General features: G+C 41.3%; 2 protein-coding genes across 4 annotated transcripts in view; both read right to left on the bottom strand.

Annotated features, from left to right (window-relative positions):
- The window catches only part of AP1G1 (adaptor related protein complex 1 subunit gamma 1), an 81,385-nt gene that overhangs the window by 45,682 nt on the left and 17,473 nt on the right, over positions 1–18,230 (bottom strand). For all 3 annotated transcript variants that reach the window (XM_055100245.2, XM_003829495.6, XM_055100246.2), the window contains exon 2: positions 15,108–15,311. In XM_055100245.2, the coding sequence (XP_054956220.1) occupies positions 15,108–15,308 (201 nt within the window). In that variant the 5' untranslated portion in view covers positions 15,309–15,311. The remainder of the gene's footprint in view (positions 1–15,107; positions 15,312–18,230) is intronic.
- LOC117976287 (parathymosin) lies at positions 3–7,817 on the bottom strand. Its single transcript, XM_055100247.2, has one exon. The coding sequence runs from the start codon at positions 3,227–3,229 to the stop codon at positions 3,029–3,031; it is 201 nt and encodes a 66-aa protein (XP_054956222.1). The 5' UTR covers positions 3,230–7,817; the 3' UTR covers positions 3–3,028.

Raw genomic sequence — 18,230 nt, 5'->3', positions numbered from 1 at the left:
AAAGAAAAAAAAAAAAAAGAAGGAAATTAAAAACTTGCTACCACAATCTAGAAAAGCAGTGTTTTTAACCCAGAGTCCCCAGCTGGCTAAAGTAAAGTACAAGTGTGTTTCATCAAACTACCTAAATCTTTTCTTTTTTTTGAGACGGGGTTTCGCTCTGGTTGGCCAGGCTGGAGTGCAATGGCGTGATCTCGGCTCACTGCAACCTCTGCCTCCCAGGTTCAAGACATTCTCCTGCCTCAGCCTCCCGAGTAGCTGGGATTACAGGAATTAGCCACCATGCCTGGCTAATTATTGCATTTTTAGTAGAGACAGGGTTTCACCATGTTGGTCAGGCTGGTCTCAAACTCCTGACCTCTGCCGATCCACCTGCCTTGGCCTCCCAAAGTGCTGGGATTACAGGCATGAGCCACCGCGCCTGGCTTTCTTTCTTTCTTTTTTTTTTTTTGAGACGGGGTTTTTGCTCTTGTCGCCCAGGCTAGAGTGCAATGGCACGATCCCAGCTTACTGCAACCTCCACCTCCTGGGTTCAAGCGATTCTCCTGCCTCAGCCTCCCGAGTAAATGGGACTACAGGCCCCCACCACCAAACCCAGGTAATTTTTTTTTTGTATTTTTAGAACAGACAGGGTTTCAACATGTTGGCCAGGCCGGTCACGGACTCCTGACCACAGATGATTCGCCCGCCTCGGCCTCCCAAAGTGCTGGTATTACAGGCCTGAGCCACCACGCCCGGCCAAACTACCTAAATCTTTTTAGAAGGCAAAGATTTAAGACCTTTGGATATCTTAATAGAAATCAAGTTCTAGAACAGATCATTTTATCAAGGCCCCATGATATTTGCCATTCAAATAATCTCTCAGTTTTGCATTAGTTTTGCAGATTCACACAAACACAAACTAGAAGTATTATAAGAGATTAACAAACCAAATTCCTACTTTAATCCCCAAGTTACATTAAATGAGCACCTAACGTGTACTTAAGGTATAGTTCCATTTTGGGAATTAAAAAAAACTCAATAACTAGAAATACACCAACCCATACTAACCATGAGGAATGTATAATTAATTTAAAAAGAGAGAGGCAATAACTAAGTTTAATATAATGTGGAAAGTATGTGAACCAAGTACATTCAGAGCTTGATCCAAGTACTATGGGAGAGGGCGAGGGTTTAGGAATCCAATACAGAAAAAACAAAAAACAGAGGAAAACTCAGTAGTGGAATTAAGCTAAAACGATTTACATTTCTTCTTTACATCATTGTTAGAAATAGCTTCTTAGGGCTTAAGAGTTCTTGTAAATTAGTTTGTCCCTCTACTTGGCCTTTCTTGAACCACCTTCAAAATCACTTTGACATACTTTATCACTCCATCTTGACAAACATGGAAAAGGCCAAAACATTACCTCTAGAGCAGTATTCAAAGGGCGTACACAAGACAGACTAACCAAGGAGAGTTTTAAAAACCATGATCCCCTTTAGAATCATACCTCCCAAGGGAAGGGGCTCAAATGGATACCTGTGTATACAGGAAGCTAAAATCACGTGAGACTACTTTCCATTATGAATTTATCTACTAAATTCGAAAGTGAAATTGAGGAAAGTAAAACAGTTCCACAGAGTTGTTTCAAGCTATCTAAAAATTGCTCTCTCAATGTACCTGCATTAAAAATATCTAAAGTTAGCTGAATGACTATACTATCATGAGCATTTCAAAGAAGTCTCCAAGGAAAATAACCAGGATCAAAAAGGAAAACATAAATGCCTGTGAAATGGAGAAGATTATGTAAGTAACAAATCTTCCCTTTCTTCTTCACATTCAATTTAAATTTAAACAGCAATTTCTGAAACAGAAGTTGATGAAAGTCATCTTTACAATGTCAACAGAAAATTTACTAAGGTGAATGAGAAAATCAGAAGCTAAAATATTATCAAACAAATCTTACTCTTTTTCAAACTGGTTTTTCAATCTTCTCATTTCATAATTCTATAAGTATTTTAGTAGTGAAAGCAAATGTTCCAAGACTCAGATATCAGAGTTTTCATCATCCTCATTCAATCTTACTTCTGACAAACTCCAAGCATTACACAGATAAATTATCCAAAAATATTTTATTAGGAATAGGACATACTCTTAGGCATTAATACTACTTTGTGGTTTTAGGGTCAAGTGTGGTTTTTTTGTTTTGGTTTTTTTTGCACGACCATTTCTTATTAAACTATACAAAAAAAGGCAGGCCAGGAGCAGTGGCTCATGCCTGTAATCCCAGCACTTTGGGAGGCCAAGGTGGATGGATCACCTGAGATCAGGAGTTCGAGACCAGCCTGGCCAACACGATGAAACCCCGTTTCTACTAAAAATAAAAAATTAGCCAGGTGTGGTGGTGGGCGCCTGTAATCCCAGCTACTCGGGAGGCTGAGGCAGGAGAATGGTTTGAAATTTGAAGGCGGGAGGTTGCAGTGAGCTGAGATCGCGCCACTGCACTCCAGCCTAGGAGAACAGCCAAACTGTTACAAAAAAAAAAAAAAAAACTATACCAAAAAGGAAGGGGAGGGAGGCAGCTGTGGGGTTTGGCCCCAACCCCAGCCCACCCCCAGTCTGGCGCTGTCTTAGAGGAGGGGATCTGAGGGAGATCCCAGGCAGGATAGGGATGAGGCAGGACATGAGGCTAGGGGATGCAGAGGTTAGGCAGGAGAGGCTACCAGAGGGTGGGGGGAGCGGGAGGGAGGCAAGAAGAAAACAAAGAGAGAGGAGCAACTGGGGGCTAGCTGGGGAGCTCAGATGGAGTAGGTCAGGAGGTGGAACAATGGTAGACTGAGGGTGGAGGGGTCAGTGTCTGGAGAGGTGGAAATGAGAAAGCTGGGGAGAAAGAAGAGGGTGGCGGCTCTGGTGCAGCGCCCATAGCAAGGAGCCAGGCGAAGAGTGGCTGGACTTGTCTGTTCCCACCCCCAACCTCCACGCCGAGAGAGGCCTCCCATCCCCAGCCTGTTGGCAGACGGTCATGCCGATGCCCCATTCTGTCTTCTACTGCTAGGGATCCGGTTCATCCTCCTCTTCGGCAGCTCTCTTCAGCTCGGGCCCTTCATCATCTCCTTCTTCCTCTTCGGGCCCGTTCTCCTCCTCCTCCACCACTTCTTTCTTTCGCTCTTTCTGGCTTGCCTCCTCCTCCACCTTCTCCTTCAGGTCCTTGGTGCCCAACTCAGCCACTGCCTCCATGCTTTTCTCCAACATGGTGCTAGGACTGGAGCTGGCAGGCAGCTAGGGTCCCAGGGCCAAGACAGAGGGGCCCTAGACAGTGGAGGGTGGCTGAGACCAGAACCTGGCATTGTGACAGTGGTGGCGGCAGCAGCAGTTGCTCAGTCGGGTCAAGTTTTAAGAGAGTCACACTAAGTCACCAGTGACTGACAAATACAAGCTGTTTTTTGTAACATTTAAGACATACCTAAAATTTGCCCTCTTCCTCTGTGTGCAGTAGGCACAGAGAAGAAGTGGAAAAACAAAACAAATAACAACAACAAAAAAACCTTACCTAAAAACTAAACAGCAGAAAGAAAAGCTGAAATTTAAAGGGGCAAGCATTATTTCAATATTCCCCCATTTATAGTGACTCTGCTTCAAAAACAAGCATTTGCTTTTTGAAGGTGACAAATCTAAGGGAAAATATAAGGTTATATGACTGGAAATAGCATCTGATATATACACTCCAGTGATGGATTAACTCTGATCACACTTTATACTTAAGTGGCCAGCAATAGTGCTGAGAACATACCATGTTTAATCTTTAAGAATGTTATCAAGGCCGGGCGCAGTGGCTCACACCTGTAATCCTAGCACTTTGGGAGGCCGAGGTGGGTGGACTGCCTGAGCTCAGGAGTTCTAGACCAGCCTGCGCAACACGGTGAAGCCCTGTCTCTACTGAAATACAAAAAATTAGCCAGGTGTGGCGGCGTGAGCCTGTAATCCCAGCTACCTGGGAGGCTGAGGAAGGAGAATCACTTGAAAGCGGGAGGAATAGGTTGCAGTGAGCTGAGATCGCACCACTGCCCTCCAGCCAGGGCAACAAATTGAGATTCTGTCTTAAAAAAAAAAAGAAAGAAAGAAAAAAAAAAAAGAATGTTATCAAAGTTATCAAATGTTGAAAAAGAAAGATAAAGGTTTGGGGGAAAAAAGTACAATGGGGGAGATGCACACAAAAGGAGGGCATCCATTTTTCCGCAGCAATCTCCAAATCTCCAAAAGCAAAACTCCACACTGTTGCATGAGTTAAAGAACAGAAGGAAAAAAGTAATCAATTACATCCATCTGCCCCTTAGGTAACAATCTCAAATATTTCAGTGGAGTACTACTACTCCACTTAAAGCGACTTGAAAAACCTACCTGAAACATTTCTAACCACAACTCTAGCAGACGCTTTAATAAGACCAGAGTAAACAGTCCAGCTTTTATATCCAAATTCCACACAATTAACGGAAAACTTTTACTTCAAACTCTTCTCAGCAGAAGCATTCTAGTCAGCCATTAGCAACAAGCCTAAGAGATCGAAGTTTTCAGCCCCCTTTGTAACAAATACAGTGCCTGAAGAAGTGGTTCCCAAACTTAACTGGTCAGAACAGGTAGGAGAGTTTTGAAAACTATGGGTCACGGCCCCCACCCCACCCCCGCCGATATTCTGATGGAGTAAATTTGACATAGACACTGACAATTTAATTTTTACAAAGTTTTTCTATATGACTCTCTTTTTTGGGGAGTAGGGGGGAGAGTCTCACTCTATCACCCAGGCTGGAGTGCAGTGGTGCTATCTCGGCTCAACGCAACCTCCTCTGACTCTCACGTTCAAGCAGTTCTCGTGCCTCAACCTCCCAAGTAGCTGGAACTACAGATGCGTGCCACCAACCCCAGCTAATTTTTGTGTTTTTAGTAGAGACGGGGTTTTGTCACGTTAACCAGGCTGGTCTCAAACTCTTGGCTTCAAGTGATCTGCCCACCTCGCCTCCCAAAGCACTGGTATTACAGGTGTGAGCAATCACACCCCGCCAAATGGCTCTTAATGTTACAATTTTCTTTGAATTTCAAAGCTATTTTAGGAAGAGAACTTTCCATGTTTCTGGCCTTTTTACATTTTCCTGTAGCAAGTACAAATGTTGCCATTTATCAGTGTTTAATCCGGTTACCCCTGGATAAAAAGCTGCACCTATTTTGTTAGCTTTTAGAACAGTTTCGCACACGGTCAGATGCACATCTAAATTGCTCACACCTGTAATCCCAGCACTTTGGGGAGGCCAAGGCAGGAGGATTCCTTGAGCCCAGGAGCTCGAGACAAGTCCAGGCAACCCAGCAAGACCCCATCTCTACAAAATTTAAAAACAAAAAATTTTGTTTCAGTTTTTGTTTTTTTTTTTTTTTTTTTTTTTGAGACGAAGTCTGGCTCTGTCACCCAGGCTGGGGTGCAGTGGTGCGATCTCGGCTCACTGCAACCTCTGCCTCCTGGGTTCAAGCAATTCTCCTGCCTCAGCCTCCCAAGTAGCTGAGACTACAGGCACGCACCACTATATCCGGCTAATTTTTGTATTTTTAGTAGAGATGGGGTTCCGCCATGTTGGCCAGGCTGGTCTTGAACTCCTGACCTCAAGCAATCCACCCGTTTTGGCCTCGTGCTGGGATTACAGGCGTGAGCCACCGTGCCGGCCAAAAGTTTCTTAAACAAAGTTTTGTCTTAAAATTTTGTTTAAAAATTTTTTTAAATCAGCCAGGCGTGGTGGCATGCACCTGTAGTCTCAACTACTCAGGAGGCTCAGGCACCAGGATCGCTTGAGTCTCCTGTTGAAGGCTGCAGTGAACTACGATTGCACCACTGCACTCCAGCCTGAGTGACAGAGTAAGATCCTGTCTCTTAATTAAAAAAAAAAAATAAATTGCAGCTTTATGATATGAACAATCACCTTAATGAAAACATGCAATTAAAATTCTGTAAATATTAACAGGCCTGCAACTGATTGGGTAGACCTTTTTAAAAGTCACCTTTATTTATTTTATTTTTTTGTTTAGAGACAGGTCTTGCTCTATCGCCCAAGCTGGATTACAATGGCATGATCACAGTTCACTGTTAGTTCACAGTTAGTAACCTCTAACTCTTGGGCTCAGGCCATCCTCCTGCCTCAGCCTCCCAAGTAGCTACAACTACAGGCATGTGCCACCACATGAGGCTAATTTTTTACTTTTTTTTTTTTTTTTGAGCTGGAGTCTCACTCTGTCGCCCAGGCTGGAGCGGGGTTTCACCGTATTGCCCTGGCTAGTGTCAAACTCCTGAGCTCAGGCCATCTGCCTGCCTCAGCTTCCTAAAGTGCTGGAATTACATGCATGAGCCACTGTACCCTACCCTAACTTTTTACTTTTGTAGAGATGAGGTCTCACTATGTTACCTGGGCTGGTCTTGAATTCCTGTCCTCAAACGATCCTTCTGCCTTGGCCTCCCAAAGTGCTGGGATTATAGGCATGGGGCACCATACCCAACCTATTTCTTTTTAATATTCAGAAATAACTGCCTGGTTTATACACACACACCTAAAATCATCATTTTTGAAAAGCAAGCTTGTTACAACTGCACTAACACTATGTAGGCCTGACAACATAAAATCTATATAGACCAGAGTCTGTTTCTTCATTCTTCTGGCAGAAAAACAAAATACAAAAACCTGACATTCCTAGTGAATCCAATTTTTTCTTTTGAGAAAATTATGAAATATTCCACTCAAAATACATAAAAATCACATAACTGTCACTGACGCACCAAGCAGCTTTATCAAATCTTAACATTTCACCCTATTTATTTTACATTACAAATTCAACTGAAGCCTTCTGTGTACTGGGCCTCAATCTCATTTCTCCATCCCAGAAGTAATCAGAACCCTAAACTGCTGCTCATGACTGCCATGCCATATATTCTTACTACACATGGAGAGACAGGTGGTTTTAAATGTTTTAAACTTTAAACAAATATCAAACTGTATTCCTGCTCTTTTCACTCAACAGCTTTGAGTATTACTCACATCAAGACAAGAAGATCTAATTCAGTCATAACTCACTGCTACATAGTATCCCACTTTTGAATATAAACTTACCTATTATCTGAGGACAAACAGATTGTTTGCAATGTTTTACCTATTAGAAACACTGCTGAAATGAATACTCTTATACATACATGTCTTTGTATACTGGAAAATTTATCTAGGTTACATACCTAAGGAGGCTTGATCAAATTCAGACTTTTCAGGTTTTGCTTTGTTCTGTTGTGATCTCATTTTGCAAATATGCACCACTTAGAGCCAGTGGTATGAACTTTCACCAGGAGGCGTATAATTATTTCTGGTAGTCGTCTCTCTTTTGTGACATTAGCAGCAACTGATGATCATCATGGGTTGCAAAATGATTAGATTCTAATTCATTCCTTCATTTATTAGTTGGACTACAGCTCTAAGAAGAAACTTCTCTATATAGAAGGAAGGCCATACTATTGCTAAGGAAAGGCAATATAAATGTTTATTTCAATCAATTGCAATTATTATCCTTTTTTTATTGACACAGAGTCTCACTCTGCCAACCAGGATGGAGTGCAGTGGCACGATCTCGCCTCACTGCAACCTCCGCCTCTCAGGTTCAAGCGATTCTCAAGCCTCAGCCTCCGGAATACCTGGGATTACAGGTATCTGCCACCATGCCCGGCTAATTTTTGTATTTTTAGTAGAGATGGGGTTTCACTATGTTTGTCAGGCTGGTCTCAAACTCCCGAGCTCAAGCAATCTGCCCGACTCAGCCTCACAAAAGACTGAGATTACAAGTTTAGTCACCGCACCCAGCCTACAATTATTATTATTATTATTATTATTATTATTATTATTATTTTGAGATGGAGTCTCGCTCTGTTGCCCAGGGTGGAGTGCAGTGGTGCAGTCTTGGCTCACTGCAACCTCCACCTCCCGGGTTCAAGCGATTCTCCTGCCTCAGTCTCCTGAGTAGCTGGGATTAATAGGCGCCTGACACCACACCTGGTTAATTTTTGTATTTTTAGTAGAGACGGAGTTTCATCATGTTGGCCAGGACGGTATTGAACTCCTGACCTCGTGATCTGCCTGCCTCGGCCTCCCAAAGTGCTGGGATTACAGGTGTGAGCCACCATGCCCAGCCGATTATTATTCTTATTAATACTCAAATTATCTCTTTTGGGGGTATGACTGCCTCTTCTGGTGATTACTGAAACCTTTTGACATGATCTTTGCAGTCTTTCTTGCTTTCTGGCATAGTAACATCATTCAAGCTTATTTCGTACATTTCCTTACCCTGGATTTGGGATCAGCCATCTTTCCAATGGGCTGAAAATAGTATTTGGAGACCACAATCTAGGCTTAAGGATAGCTCATTGCTTCTGGTCTGGTCATTAATTCTAAGGCTTTTCAAGGAATAGTAATAGCTTAAGTACTTTTTTTTAAGAAAAAATTCCTTAATGTGAGAAAGCGTGTCTACTAAACCCTATGACAGTCACCCACATATTACTGTAGAGCATTTGTTTACGGCTTTAACAAGAGTGGCTATTATCATCACTTATTTGCAATAATGTACTACCTGTACAGTGTAATAAGAAAATAAGAAAATGTATAAGGATATCAAAGGAAAAAAAAGAACTGCCATTGTTTGCAGACAATAGTAGTATTGACTACATGGAAACAATGACGTCCACAGAGACTCTTAGAACCAAGTTCAATAATGTGGCAAAGTAGATAAATATTTTTAAAAATCAATTATATCACTACAGATCTACAACATAATTATTTAAAATTTTAAAGGATACTATTTGCAACAGAAACAAGAGCTCTAAAGAACCTACAAATATATTTCTCCAAAGACGTGTTAAGACTTAAAAATCCTGTGTTTTAAGGGAAATTTTTTTTAAATTTTTTAAAAAGATGTATAAGACTGTACAGAGAACATTGTAAAATTTAGAGAAGCTAAAGAAGTGCAGTCCTATGCTACACAGATGGAAGGGAAGAATATCCTACATAGGTAATTGGGTATGGCAAGCAAGGCTAGAACTGAGGAAAAACAGAATCAGGCCCAGCCTAAAAGCAGCATACTACTGACATATGGAAATGTAGATTTCCATTCCACAAATCTTATTATGTTTCTAAGAGAAACTAGAAATCCAGATTTCTATGGAAATTCTTTTTTTTTTTTTTATGTACTGGCAGAAACAATTTTAAATACCATACAGGACAAAAAAGAACACATCTGTGGAAGAATTTGGCCCCGAGCCACCAGTTTTCTACTCCTGCAATCTACCTACTTATCTTTAGATAATTCACTAATATTTCTGGGTTGTGCTTAACCTACACACGCAAAAGGTTACACACACTACAGGAAATCTATCACCACTTTTGTTATAAAAATGCTGAGGATACTGTCTCTTACATTATTAAGAGACTCCTAGACAAAAGGTCCATATAAAAAATCTCTTAGAATTCAGTGCTTCAAAAAACATTGCTGTCCTTTAGGAAATGGTAAAATGCATAACATGAGGCTTTTTATATATAAAATGTGTCTAACACTTATAACTTAATCTTCATAATAACACTATAAAGTAGGCATTAAGATTGTCCCCATTTTACAGATGAGGAAACTGAGACACAGAAAGGTTAAAGATCTTGCTCAAAGCCAGAAGTCACATCCAGGCAGTCTGGTTCTCTGCAGTTTTGCTCTTCCATCTTGGCAATAACAACTACCTAAGAGGTGACTGTCTCTTTTCTTGCCTTAGCTGTCGCACCAACAGCAACTACACTGGCCTTATGCTCTAAATGCTTCCTTTTTCCAACTCTTAATTTCTACTATTCTTTTTCTCTTTAATGTAGATGCTGGTAGTTTATGCCATCTCAAATCCTTTGTACAGCAAGGCAGGGCTAAGATATTTTTTTGATGTTGTTGTTTGAGACAGAGTCTCGCTTTGTCGCCCAGGCTGGAGTGCAATGGTATGATCTCGGCTCACTGCAACCTCCACCTTCCAGGTTCAAGTGATTCTCCTGCCTCAGCCTCCCAAGTAGCTGGGATTACAGGCACCCACCATCACGCCCGGCTAATTTTTGTATTTTTAGTAGAGACAGAGTTTCACCATGTTGGCCAGGATGGTCTCAAACTCCTGACTTCAGGTGATCCCCCTACCTTGGCCTCCCAAAGTGCCAGGATTACAGGTGTAAGTCACCATGTCCATCCTACCCCTTAAGTTTTATTGCAAAACTTAAGACTTTTAAAATATAGCTACTAGAAATTTTTAAATTCTATGTAGCTTGTATTTTATTTCTATCAGCACCATACTAGATACTGTAGTAAAAAGTTTTAAAAAGGTGAAATTAGTTTTAATAATATTCTTTAATCAATATATCTAAAATATCATTTCAACATATGATCAACACAAAAATTATAATTAGGTATTTTACACTTGCTTTTGCACTAAAGCTTCTATATACAGTATGTACTTTACACTTACAGCACATCTCAATTTGTACATTTTCATCAGAAATAGCTAAACTAAAAAGAAAAAAAAGAAATAGCTGAATTGTATTTAGATTTCATAAAATTTACTATTTATAAAGTAGACTCACATACCCAAGTTGTTTAAAACATATTTAAAAGTCTTCCAATAATTAGGCTGGGTGTGGTGGCTCACACCTGTAATCCCAGCACTTTGGGAGGCCAAGACGGTGGATCATTTGAGGTCAGGAGTTCAAGACTAGTCTGGACAACATGGTGAAACCCTGTCTCTACCAAAAATACAAAAATTAGCCGGGTGTGGTGGCAGGTGCCTGCAGCCCAGCTACTCAGGAGGCTGAGGCAGGAGAATCGCTTGAACCTGGGTAGTGAAGGCTGCAATGAGCCAAGATCGTGCCACTGCACTTCAGCCTGGGCAACAGAGCAAGACACCACCTCAAAAAAAAAAAAGTTTTCCAATAGCTAAATCAAGTACCAAAAAAAACCTTATTTTCCTTTAGGATTCACCTCAGTTCAAATAGCCACATTCCAAGAGGTCAATAGCTACATGCAGCTACTGGTTACCATAATGAACATGGCATCTAACAAATAAAATGCAATTAAAGAGTAGCTGCAGGCTGGGCGCGGTGTCTCACGCCTGTAATCCCAGCAATTTGGGAGGCCAAGGCAGGTGGATCACCTGAAGTCAGGAGTTTGAGACCAGCCTGGCCAACATGGTAAAACCCCGTCTCTACTAAAAATACAAATATTAGCCGGGCATGGTGGCAGGCGCCTGTAATCCCAGCTACTCAGGAGGCTGAGACAGGAGAATCGCTTGAACCTGGGAGGCAGAGGATGCAGTGAGCCAAGATTGTGCCATTGTACTCCAGCCTGAGTGACAAGAGCTAAACCCTGCCTCAAAAAAAAAAAAAAAGTGGGCCGGGAATGGTGGCTCACGCCTGTAATTCCAGCACTTTGCGAGGCCGAGGCGGGCAGATCACGAGGTCAGATCGAGACCACCCTGGCTAACACAGTGAAATCCCGTCTCTACTAAAAACACAAAAAAATTAGCCGGGCATGGTGGCAGGCGCCTGTAGTCCCAGCTACTAGGGAGGCTGAGGAAGGAGAATGGCGTGAACCCAGGAGGCAGAGTTTGCAGTGAGCTGAGATCACACCATTGCACTCCAGCCTGGGCAACAGGGCGAGACTCCATCTCAAAAAAAAAAAAAAGTGGCTATTATTATACACTAAATGAGAATGGCACTGTGATCATATGTGCAGGTGACAAAATCTAGATATGAACCTTTTAAAGGCATATTATAAAGGTAATTCCAACGGATGGGGTACCAAATTACTGATATGAACAAGATGGTGACTCATTGAAACAGAGGAAACAGAATAAGAACTTAAAATTATGATTCCCAGTCCCATTCAGAAAAATATTTTATGATAAAATTTTAGCACAGTTTTCTCGAGCATTTACACTTTCTAAGAATTAAATATTTTATCAAATAATTAAGTCCCAAAATACCCCCAAATGCCACCTAACCATAAAAGCACATTCTATTTAAACATATTAAAGAAATGAATCTTAGAAAATATAGAGAGATTTTTTACAAAATGAAATATCCCCCAAAGTCTTAAATCTACTCTGATTCCAAATTCAAGAATTTGCCCTTAGTCCAGGGACTGTGGCTTACACCTATAATCACAGCACTTTGGGAGGCTGAGGCCCAAAGATCACTTGAGCCCAGGAGTTCAACACCAGCCAGGGAAATGTGGCAGAAATCCAACTCAACAAAAATTTTTTTTTTTTTTGAGAAAGAGTCTCATTCTGTTGCCAGGCTGGAGTACAGTGGCACGATCTCAGCTCACTGCAACCTCTACCTCCCGGATTCAAACGATTCTCCTGCTTCAGCCTCCTGAGTAGCTGGGACTACAGGCACGCACCACCATGCCCAGCTAATTTTTGTATTTTTAGTAGAGAGGAGGTTCCACCATGTTGGCCAGGATAGCCTCTATCTCTTGACCTCATGATCCACCCACCTCGGCCTCCCAAAGTGCTGGGTGTACAGGCGTGAGCCACCGCACCCAGCCCAAATTTTTTTTTAATTAGCTGACCGGGCACAATAGTGCACGCCTGTAATCTCAGTACTTTGAGAGGCCAAGACACATGGATTGCTTGAGCTCAAGAGTTCAAAATGAGCCTGAGCAACACAGCAAAGCCCTGTCTCTATAAAAAATACAAAAATTAGCCGGGTGTGGTTCCCAGAAGGTCGAGGCTGCAGTGAGCCCAGTAGAAAGTAAGCCTGAGGTGTCCACTGCACAATCCAGCCTGGGCAACAGAGTGAGATCCCGTCTCAAAAAATTAGGTGGGCCCGGGCACAGTGGCTCACTCCTGTAATCCCAGAACTTTAGGAGGCCGAGACAGACAGATAACAAGGTCAGGAATTCGAGACCAGCCTGGCCAATATGGTAACACTCCGTCTCTACTAAAAATACAAAAATTAGCCGGGTGTGGTGGCACACACCTGTAGTCCCAGCTACTCGGGAGGCTGAGGCAGAAGAATCTTTTGAACCCAGTAGGTGGAGGTTGAAGTGAGCCGAGATCACGCCACTGGACTCCAGCCTGGGCAACACAGCGAGACTCTGTCTCAAAAAAAAAAAAAAAAAATTAGCTGGGTGTGGTGCCATGCACCTACAGTCCCAGTGACTCGAGAGGCTGAGGTAGGAGGAGAACTTGAGCCCAGTAGGTTGAGGCGACAGTGAGCCATCACAGAGCCAGAGCATGGGCCATAGAGCAAGACACTGCCTCTAAAAACAACAACAAAAAATATGCTCTTAAAGAACTTCCTTGGGAATATGTAAATGTACTGCTTCCAAAATGTTAATAATGCTTATCGCTGAGGAATTAAGAGTCTTCTCCCTCACTAGACTTTTTTATAGCCCAATTTCTAATATATCAGATTTCTGTAAATCTAACCTAATACTTAAAATCAATCAACCAATCAACAAGAACACGTAGGCATCTATTTGCTTTATACTATGACACACAGTATATGGATAACCACCTGGATCAATTTTTGATGTAGTAAAGCTTATAACTGAAACATCAGAGCCTCAGGGTTTCATTCCACTCCTAACACTCTACGAATGAAATATGAAATATATTTCAAAGAACATATTATATTTTTAGAAATTATTCATGTGAAAGAGAAGAATGCTATTATGACACTAATTCTGTCCCAAACCAAATATATGACTATGTTGATGACCCAGCAGTTGCTTCTGCCTGGCCCCTTTTCTTTTGATCCAGTCCCCTTTCCTCTGATACTAACACATCAATTTTTCTTTGTGAAATTAATGGACTCCCACTCTTGATCATGTATTTCTAAAGATGTTGACCCCACTCCAAACCCCAAGATGACCATAAAACCCAAGTCAGTCTGATAAGATTAAATCCCAGTACTTTTTTGTTTTAACTTGGGGGCAGGAGATCTCCTTCCACTGAAATTACTGACCTAAACAGAAAATAAGCTGATGACTATCTTTCCTGATAGTGTTGCACATTCTTTCTTTCAATTGGGCAGTCTGTTCCTTAGAGAGACTATTTAGCATATAATACAATTCTTAAATTATTAAAATAAAATTTAATAGCATTAATATGAAATTAAAAAAACCCACTATTTCCTTTTCCATGACTAAATCCCACTTATGACAATATAAACATGCAAAGAAGAAAGTACTTATCATTGAGACTATCATTCTCAAAGCCCAGAATGGACATCTTAGATAGTAACCATTTGTGCATGGGAGAGAATCAGCTGCCAGATCTGCTCTAGTTACAGCAATCAAGGCACAAAGTAATTAGAACAAAATAGATGCCACCAATTGGCAACCACCTAATTTCCTTAACTGAAAAACATATTGTGAACTTCTCCACACAACACTGTGCCCAGATAAAGCAATTAAGAAGACATTTAGCAAGCTTTTTAAAAAAAAAAAAGAAATAGGATCTTACTCTATTGCCCAGGCTGGAGTACAGTGGTGCAATCGTAGCTCAATGAGGCCTCAAAACTCCTGGGGCACAAGCAATCCTCTTGACTTAGCTTCCTGAGTAGCTGGGACTAAAGGCATGCTCTACCACACCATGCTTTTTTTTTTTTAAGAGCAGGGTCTCACTATGTGCCCAGGCTGATCTCAAACTCCTGGCCTCAAGTGATTCTCCCACTTCAGTGTCCCAAGTAGCTGGGATTACAGGCACAAGCCACCATGCCCAGCAAGAAACATTTTCTTAAATATTCATTATAGTCCAGGTACTCTGGCAGAACCACCACATAATCCTGGTCAATCTTTAAGCAAGCTAGCTGCCACCATCAAAACATTCTCTCATCCGTATAATGAGACTCCCAGTGGAAAGGATAATTGATAGCAATATCATGCCTTTCCAGGTCTGTGGCTTGCTCTCTCAATCTTACCCTCAGTTCCACAACGATCAGACTACAAGGCTATCAAAAGAACCTCCCCACCAGAAAAAGATGGACAATCCCTGAGCAACAATGTCAAAGAATACCCTACATGTAGTCTCAGCCCAGCCTACCTGTCCAAAGTGAGCAGGGTAGCCCAGCATGTGCATATACAGTAATTTTGCCACATTCCGACATCGGTATGTATTGTCTTCTTCTCTAAAAGATGACCGGATTGCAGCACATTCCTTCTGGATCATTTCTCGTTCTTCAGCTTGGGTTCGGGCTGTCCGGATGGTCCGGATCAGCTCCCGCAATCTGATGGGGGCTGGCATCCTCTGGATATGGAAAGACATTAAATAGAGATGTTCACATTTTTTACTACCAAAGCTATTCACACAACTTCCCATTTAAATTTTTGACTAGTTTTTAAGAATTCAAGACTTGCCAAATCCAGCTTAGCGAAGCTAAACAAAGCGTGCTAAGTTTCCACAAAGCTATTACATACAGACCTCTCAACTCTGTACATTTCTGGAAAGGCTACAAACAAAAATGGCTAAGTATTAAATTAAGCAAAATAAAACAAAGAATACACTAAATATGTAAGTCTATCACTAATATCAAAATATCTCAGAAACTAATACAACTCAAATCTTTACTCAATCCTTAAAATAATAAGGAAAGGCCTATGCCTAACCTTAGAAAAGATAGATATTATCTGTTCAACTGCTGTTAAACATAACATAGCTCAACAAAAATAAATATGGTCACAATCATAGCTCAACTCAACAAAATATGAGAGATTAAGAGAGAAGACCAATTGTCAGATTAAAACACATTCAACAAACTGTAACCATCCCAGTACACTGTGTGTATACTTTGAAAATGTGATGAGAAAAAAATAAACTAACCTCAGAAAATAAGGCTATTAGTGTCATCAATATCTTTTAAAAGTAAAAAAAAAAAAAAGTTAATAAGGGACATATAACAGCCTAAATAATTGTTAACAAACAGAAAAAACAGAACGTGCACTACCTAATTTCAAGAATTACTACAAAGCTATAGTAATCAGGGAAATGTGGAACTAACTGAATGTAAGAATAGACTGAAGCAGGCCAGGCACGGTGGCTCACGCCTGTAATCCCAGCACTTTGGGAGGCCAAGGTGGGCGGATCACCTGAGGTCGGGAGTTCGAGACCAGCCTGACCAACATGGAGAAACCCCATCTCTACTAAAAATACAAAATTAGCTGGCCATGGTGGCACATGCCTGTAATCCCAGCTACTCAGGAGAATTGCTTGAACCCAGGAGGTGGAGGTTTCAGTGAGCCAAGATCGCACCATTGCCCTCTAGCCTGAGCAACAAGAGTGAAACTCCATCTCAAAAAAAAAAAAAAAAAAAAAGAATAGAAACAAAACTGAAAGTTTAGGAACAAACCCACACAAATATACACAAGTGATTTTTAACAAAGAGGCCAAAGTTATTCAACAGGAGCAAGATAGTCTTTCAATGAATGGTGCTGGCAACTATTTCTCTCCATGGGGGAAAAAAATTAACCTCAACCCTAACCACACACAATACACAAAAATTAACTAAAAATGGATCACAAACCTAAAAGTCAAAGCTAAAACTAAAAATCTTCCAGAAGAAAACACAGAGGAAAATCTTTGCAAACAGGTTAAACAGAGAGACTTCACACACAACCACAAAGTATAAAAGAAAAACTTAATAACTGTACCCTATCAAAGTTTAAAATTTTTGCTCTCCAAAGGACATCATTATGAAAATAGGACACACCAGCTGGGCACAGTGGCTCACGCCTTTAATGCCAGCACTTTGGGAGGCCGAGGCAGGCAGATCACCTGAGGTCAGAAGTTCGAAACCAGCCTGGCCAACATTGCAAAACCCTGTCTCTACAAAAAATACAAAAATTAGCTGGGCATGGTGGCACACACCTGTAGGCTCAGCTACTTGGGATACTGAGGGAGGAGGATTGCTTGAGCCTGGGAGGCAAGACTGCAGTGAGCCAAGATCACACCACTGCAATCCAGCCTGGGCAACAGAGCAAGACTGTCTCAAAAAAACAAAAAAAAAAACCAAAAAAAACAAAAACAAAAAATCCTCACAGAACTGTAAAACAATAAACCAGAAGAGTCAATTTTACCATATGTTAACTTTAAAGAGTTTATTTTAAAGTAAACAAAAAAGCCCTTGAACTAAACAATTGAGACCTATTTGATTAGTTATAGAATATATACCTGAGAAAATTACTAGTTATTCTAACCTGCTTAAAGGCATATTTAACCACTCAAGTAACAAAACATTATTGTAAAATCTTGTGAAGAATGTTGTATGTAGATAGGGAAACGCTGTCTCTACAAATAATAAAAAAAAAGTTAGCCAAACATAGTGGCACACGACTACTGTCCCAGCTACTCGAGAGATTGAGGCAGGAGGATAGCCCGAGCCCTAGAGGCTGAGGCTGCAGTAAGCTGTGACACTGCATCCTGGGTGACAGAGTGAGACCCTGTCTCAAAAAAAAAAAAAAAAGTTGTGTGTAATGGGTATATTAAGATATGGTCATACAGCTGGGCCTATAAAAGCTAACACTAAACTCTGTCTTTTTTTTTTTTTTTTTTTTTTTGGTGGAGTTTCGCTCGTTGCCCAGGCTGGAGTGCAATGGCGCAATCTTGGCTCACTGCAACCTCCACCTCCTGGGTTCAAGCACTTCTCCTGCCTCAGCCTCCCAAGTAGTTGGTATTACAGGCATGCACCACCATGCTTGGCTAATTTTTGTATTTTTAGTAGAGACAGGGTTTCACCATGTTGGTCAGGTTGGTCTCGAACTCCTGACCTCAGGTGATCCACCCACCTTGGCCTCCCAAAGTGCTGGGATTACAGGTGTGAGCCACCACGCCAGGCCAACACTAAACTCTTATACAAGGGATGGCTGAAGGTAGTCTCATCTCAAAAATGAAGTCATTTTCGGAGTCAATAAACTAGAGACGTGAACTATGGGGGATGGAAGGCTAAAATAAGGTTCTATTAATCTGAACCATAAAGGTGTCAAGATGTCTACACAGGAGTTTCAGTATGGCAGGTTCAAAGACCGTGCCATCCAAACACAGGCAGGTCAAAAAAGCCACCAGTTAAGCTATGTCCCTTTTGGCATTCTAAACTGGTAAAATCAGACTGAAAGAGAAGATAATGCTTAACATATGTGGAGAAGGGCAATGACAAATCTTCAGGAATTTTTA

This window comes from Pan paniscus, chromosome 18 (assembly GCF_029289425.2).
Source record: "Pan paniscus chromosome 18, NHGRI_mPanPan1-v2.0_pri, whole genome shotgun sequence".
Taxonomy (NCBI): Eukaryota; Metazoa; Chordata; class Mammalia; order Primates; family Hominidae; genus Pan; species Pan paniscus.
The sequence above is the reverse complement of the archived record's forward strand: the minus strand, read 5'-3'. Positions and strand labels throughout refer to the sequence as shown.

Bases quoted from the DNA above. Each gene is read 5' to 3' on its own strand.
- LOC117976287 (XM_055100247.2), bottom strand. From the start codon at position 3,229: ATGTTGGAGAAAAGCATGGAGGCAGTGGCTGAGTTGGGCACCAAGGAC.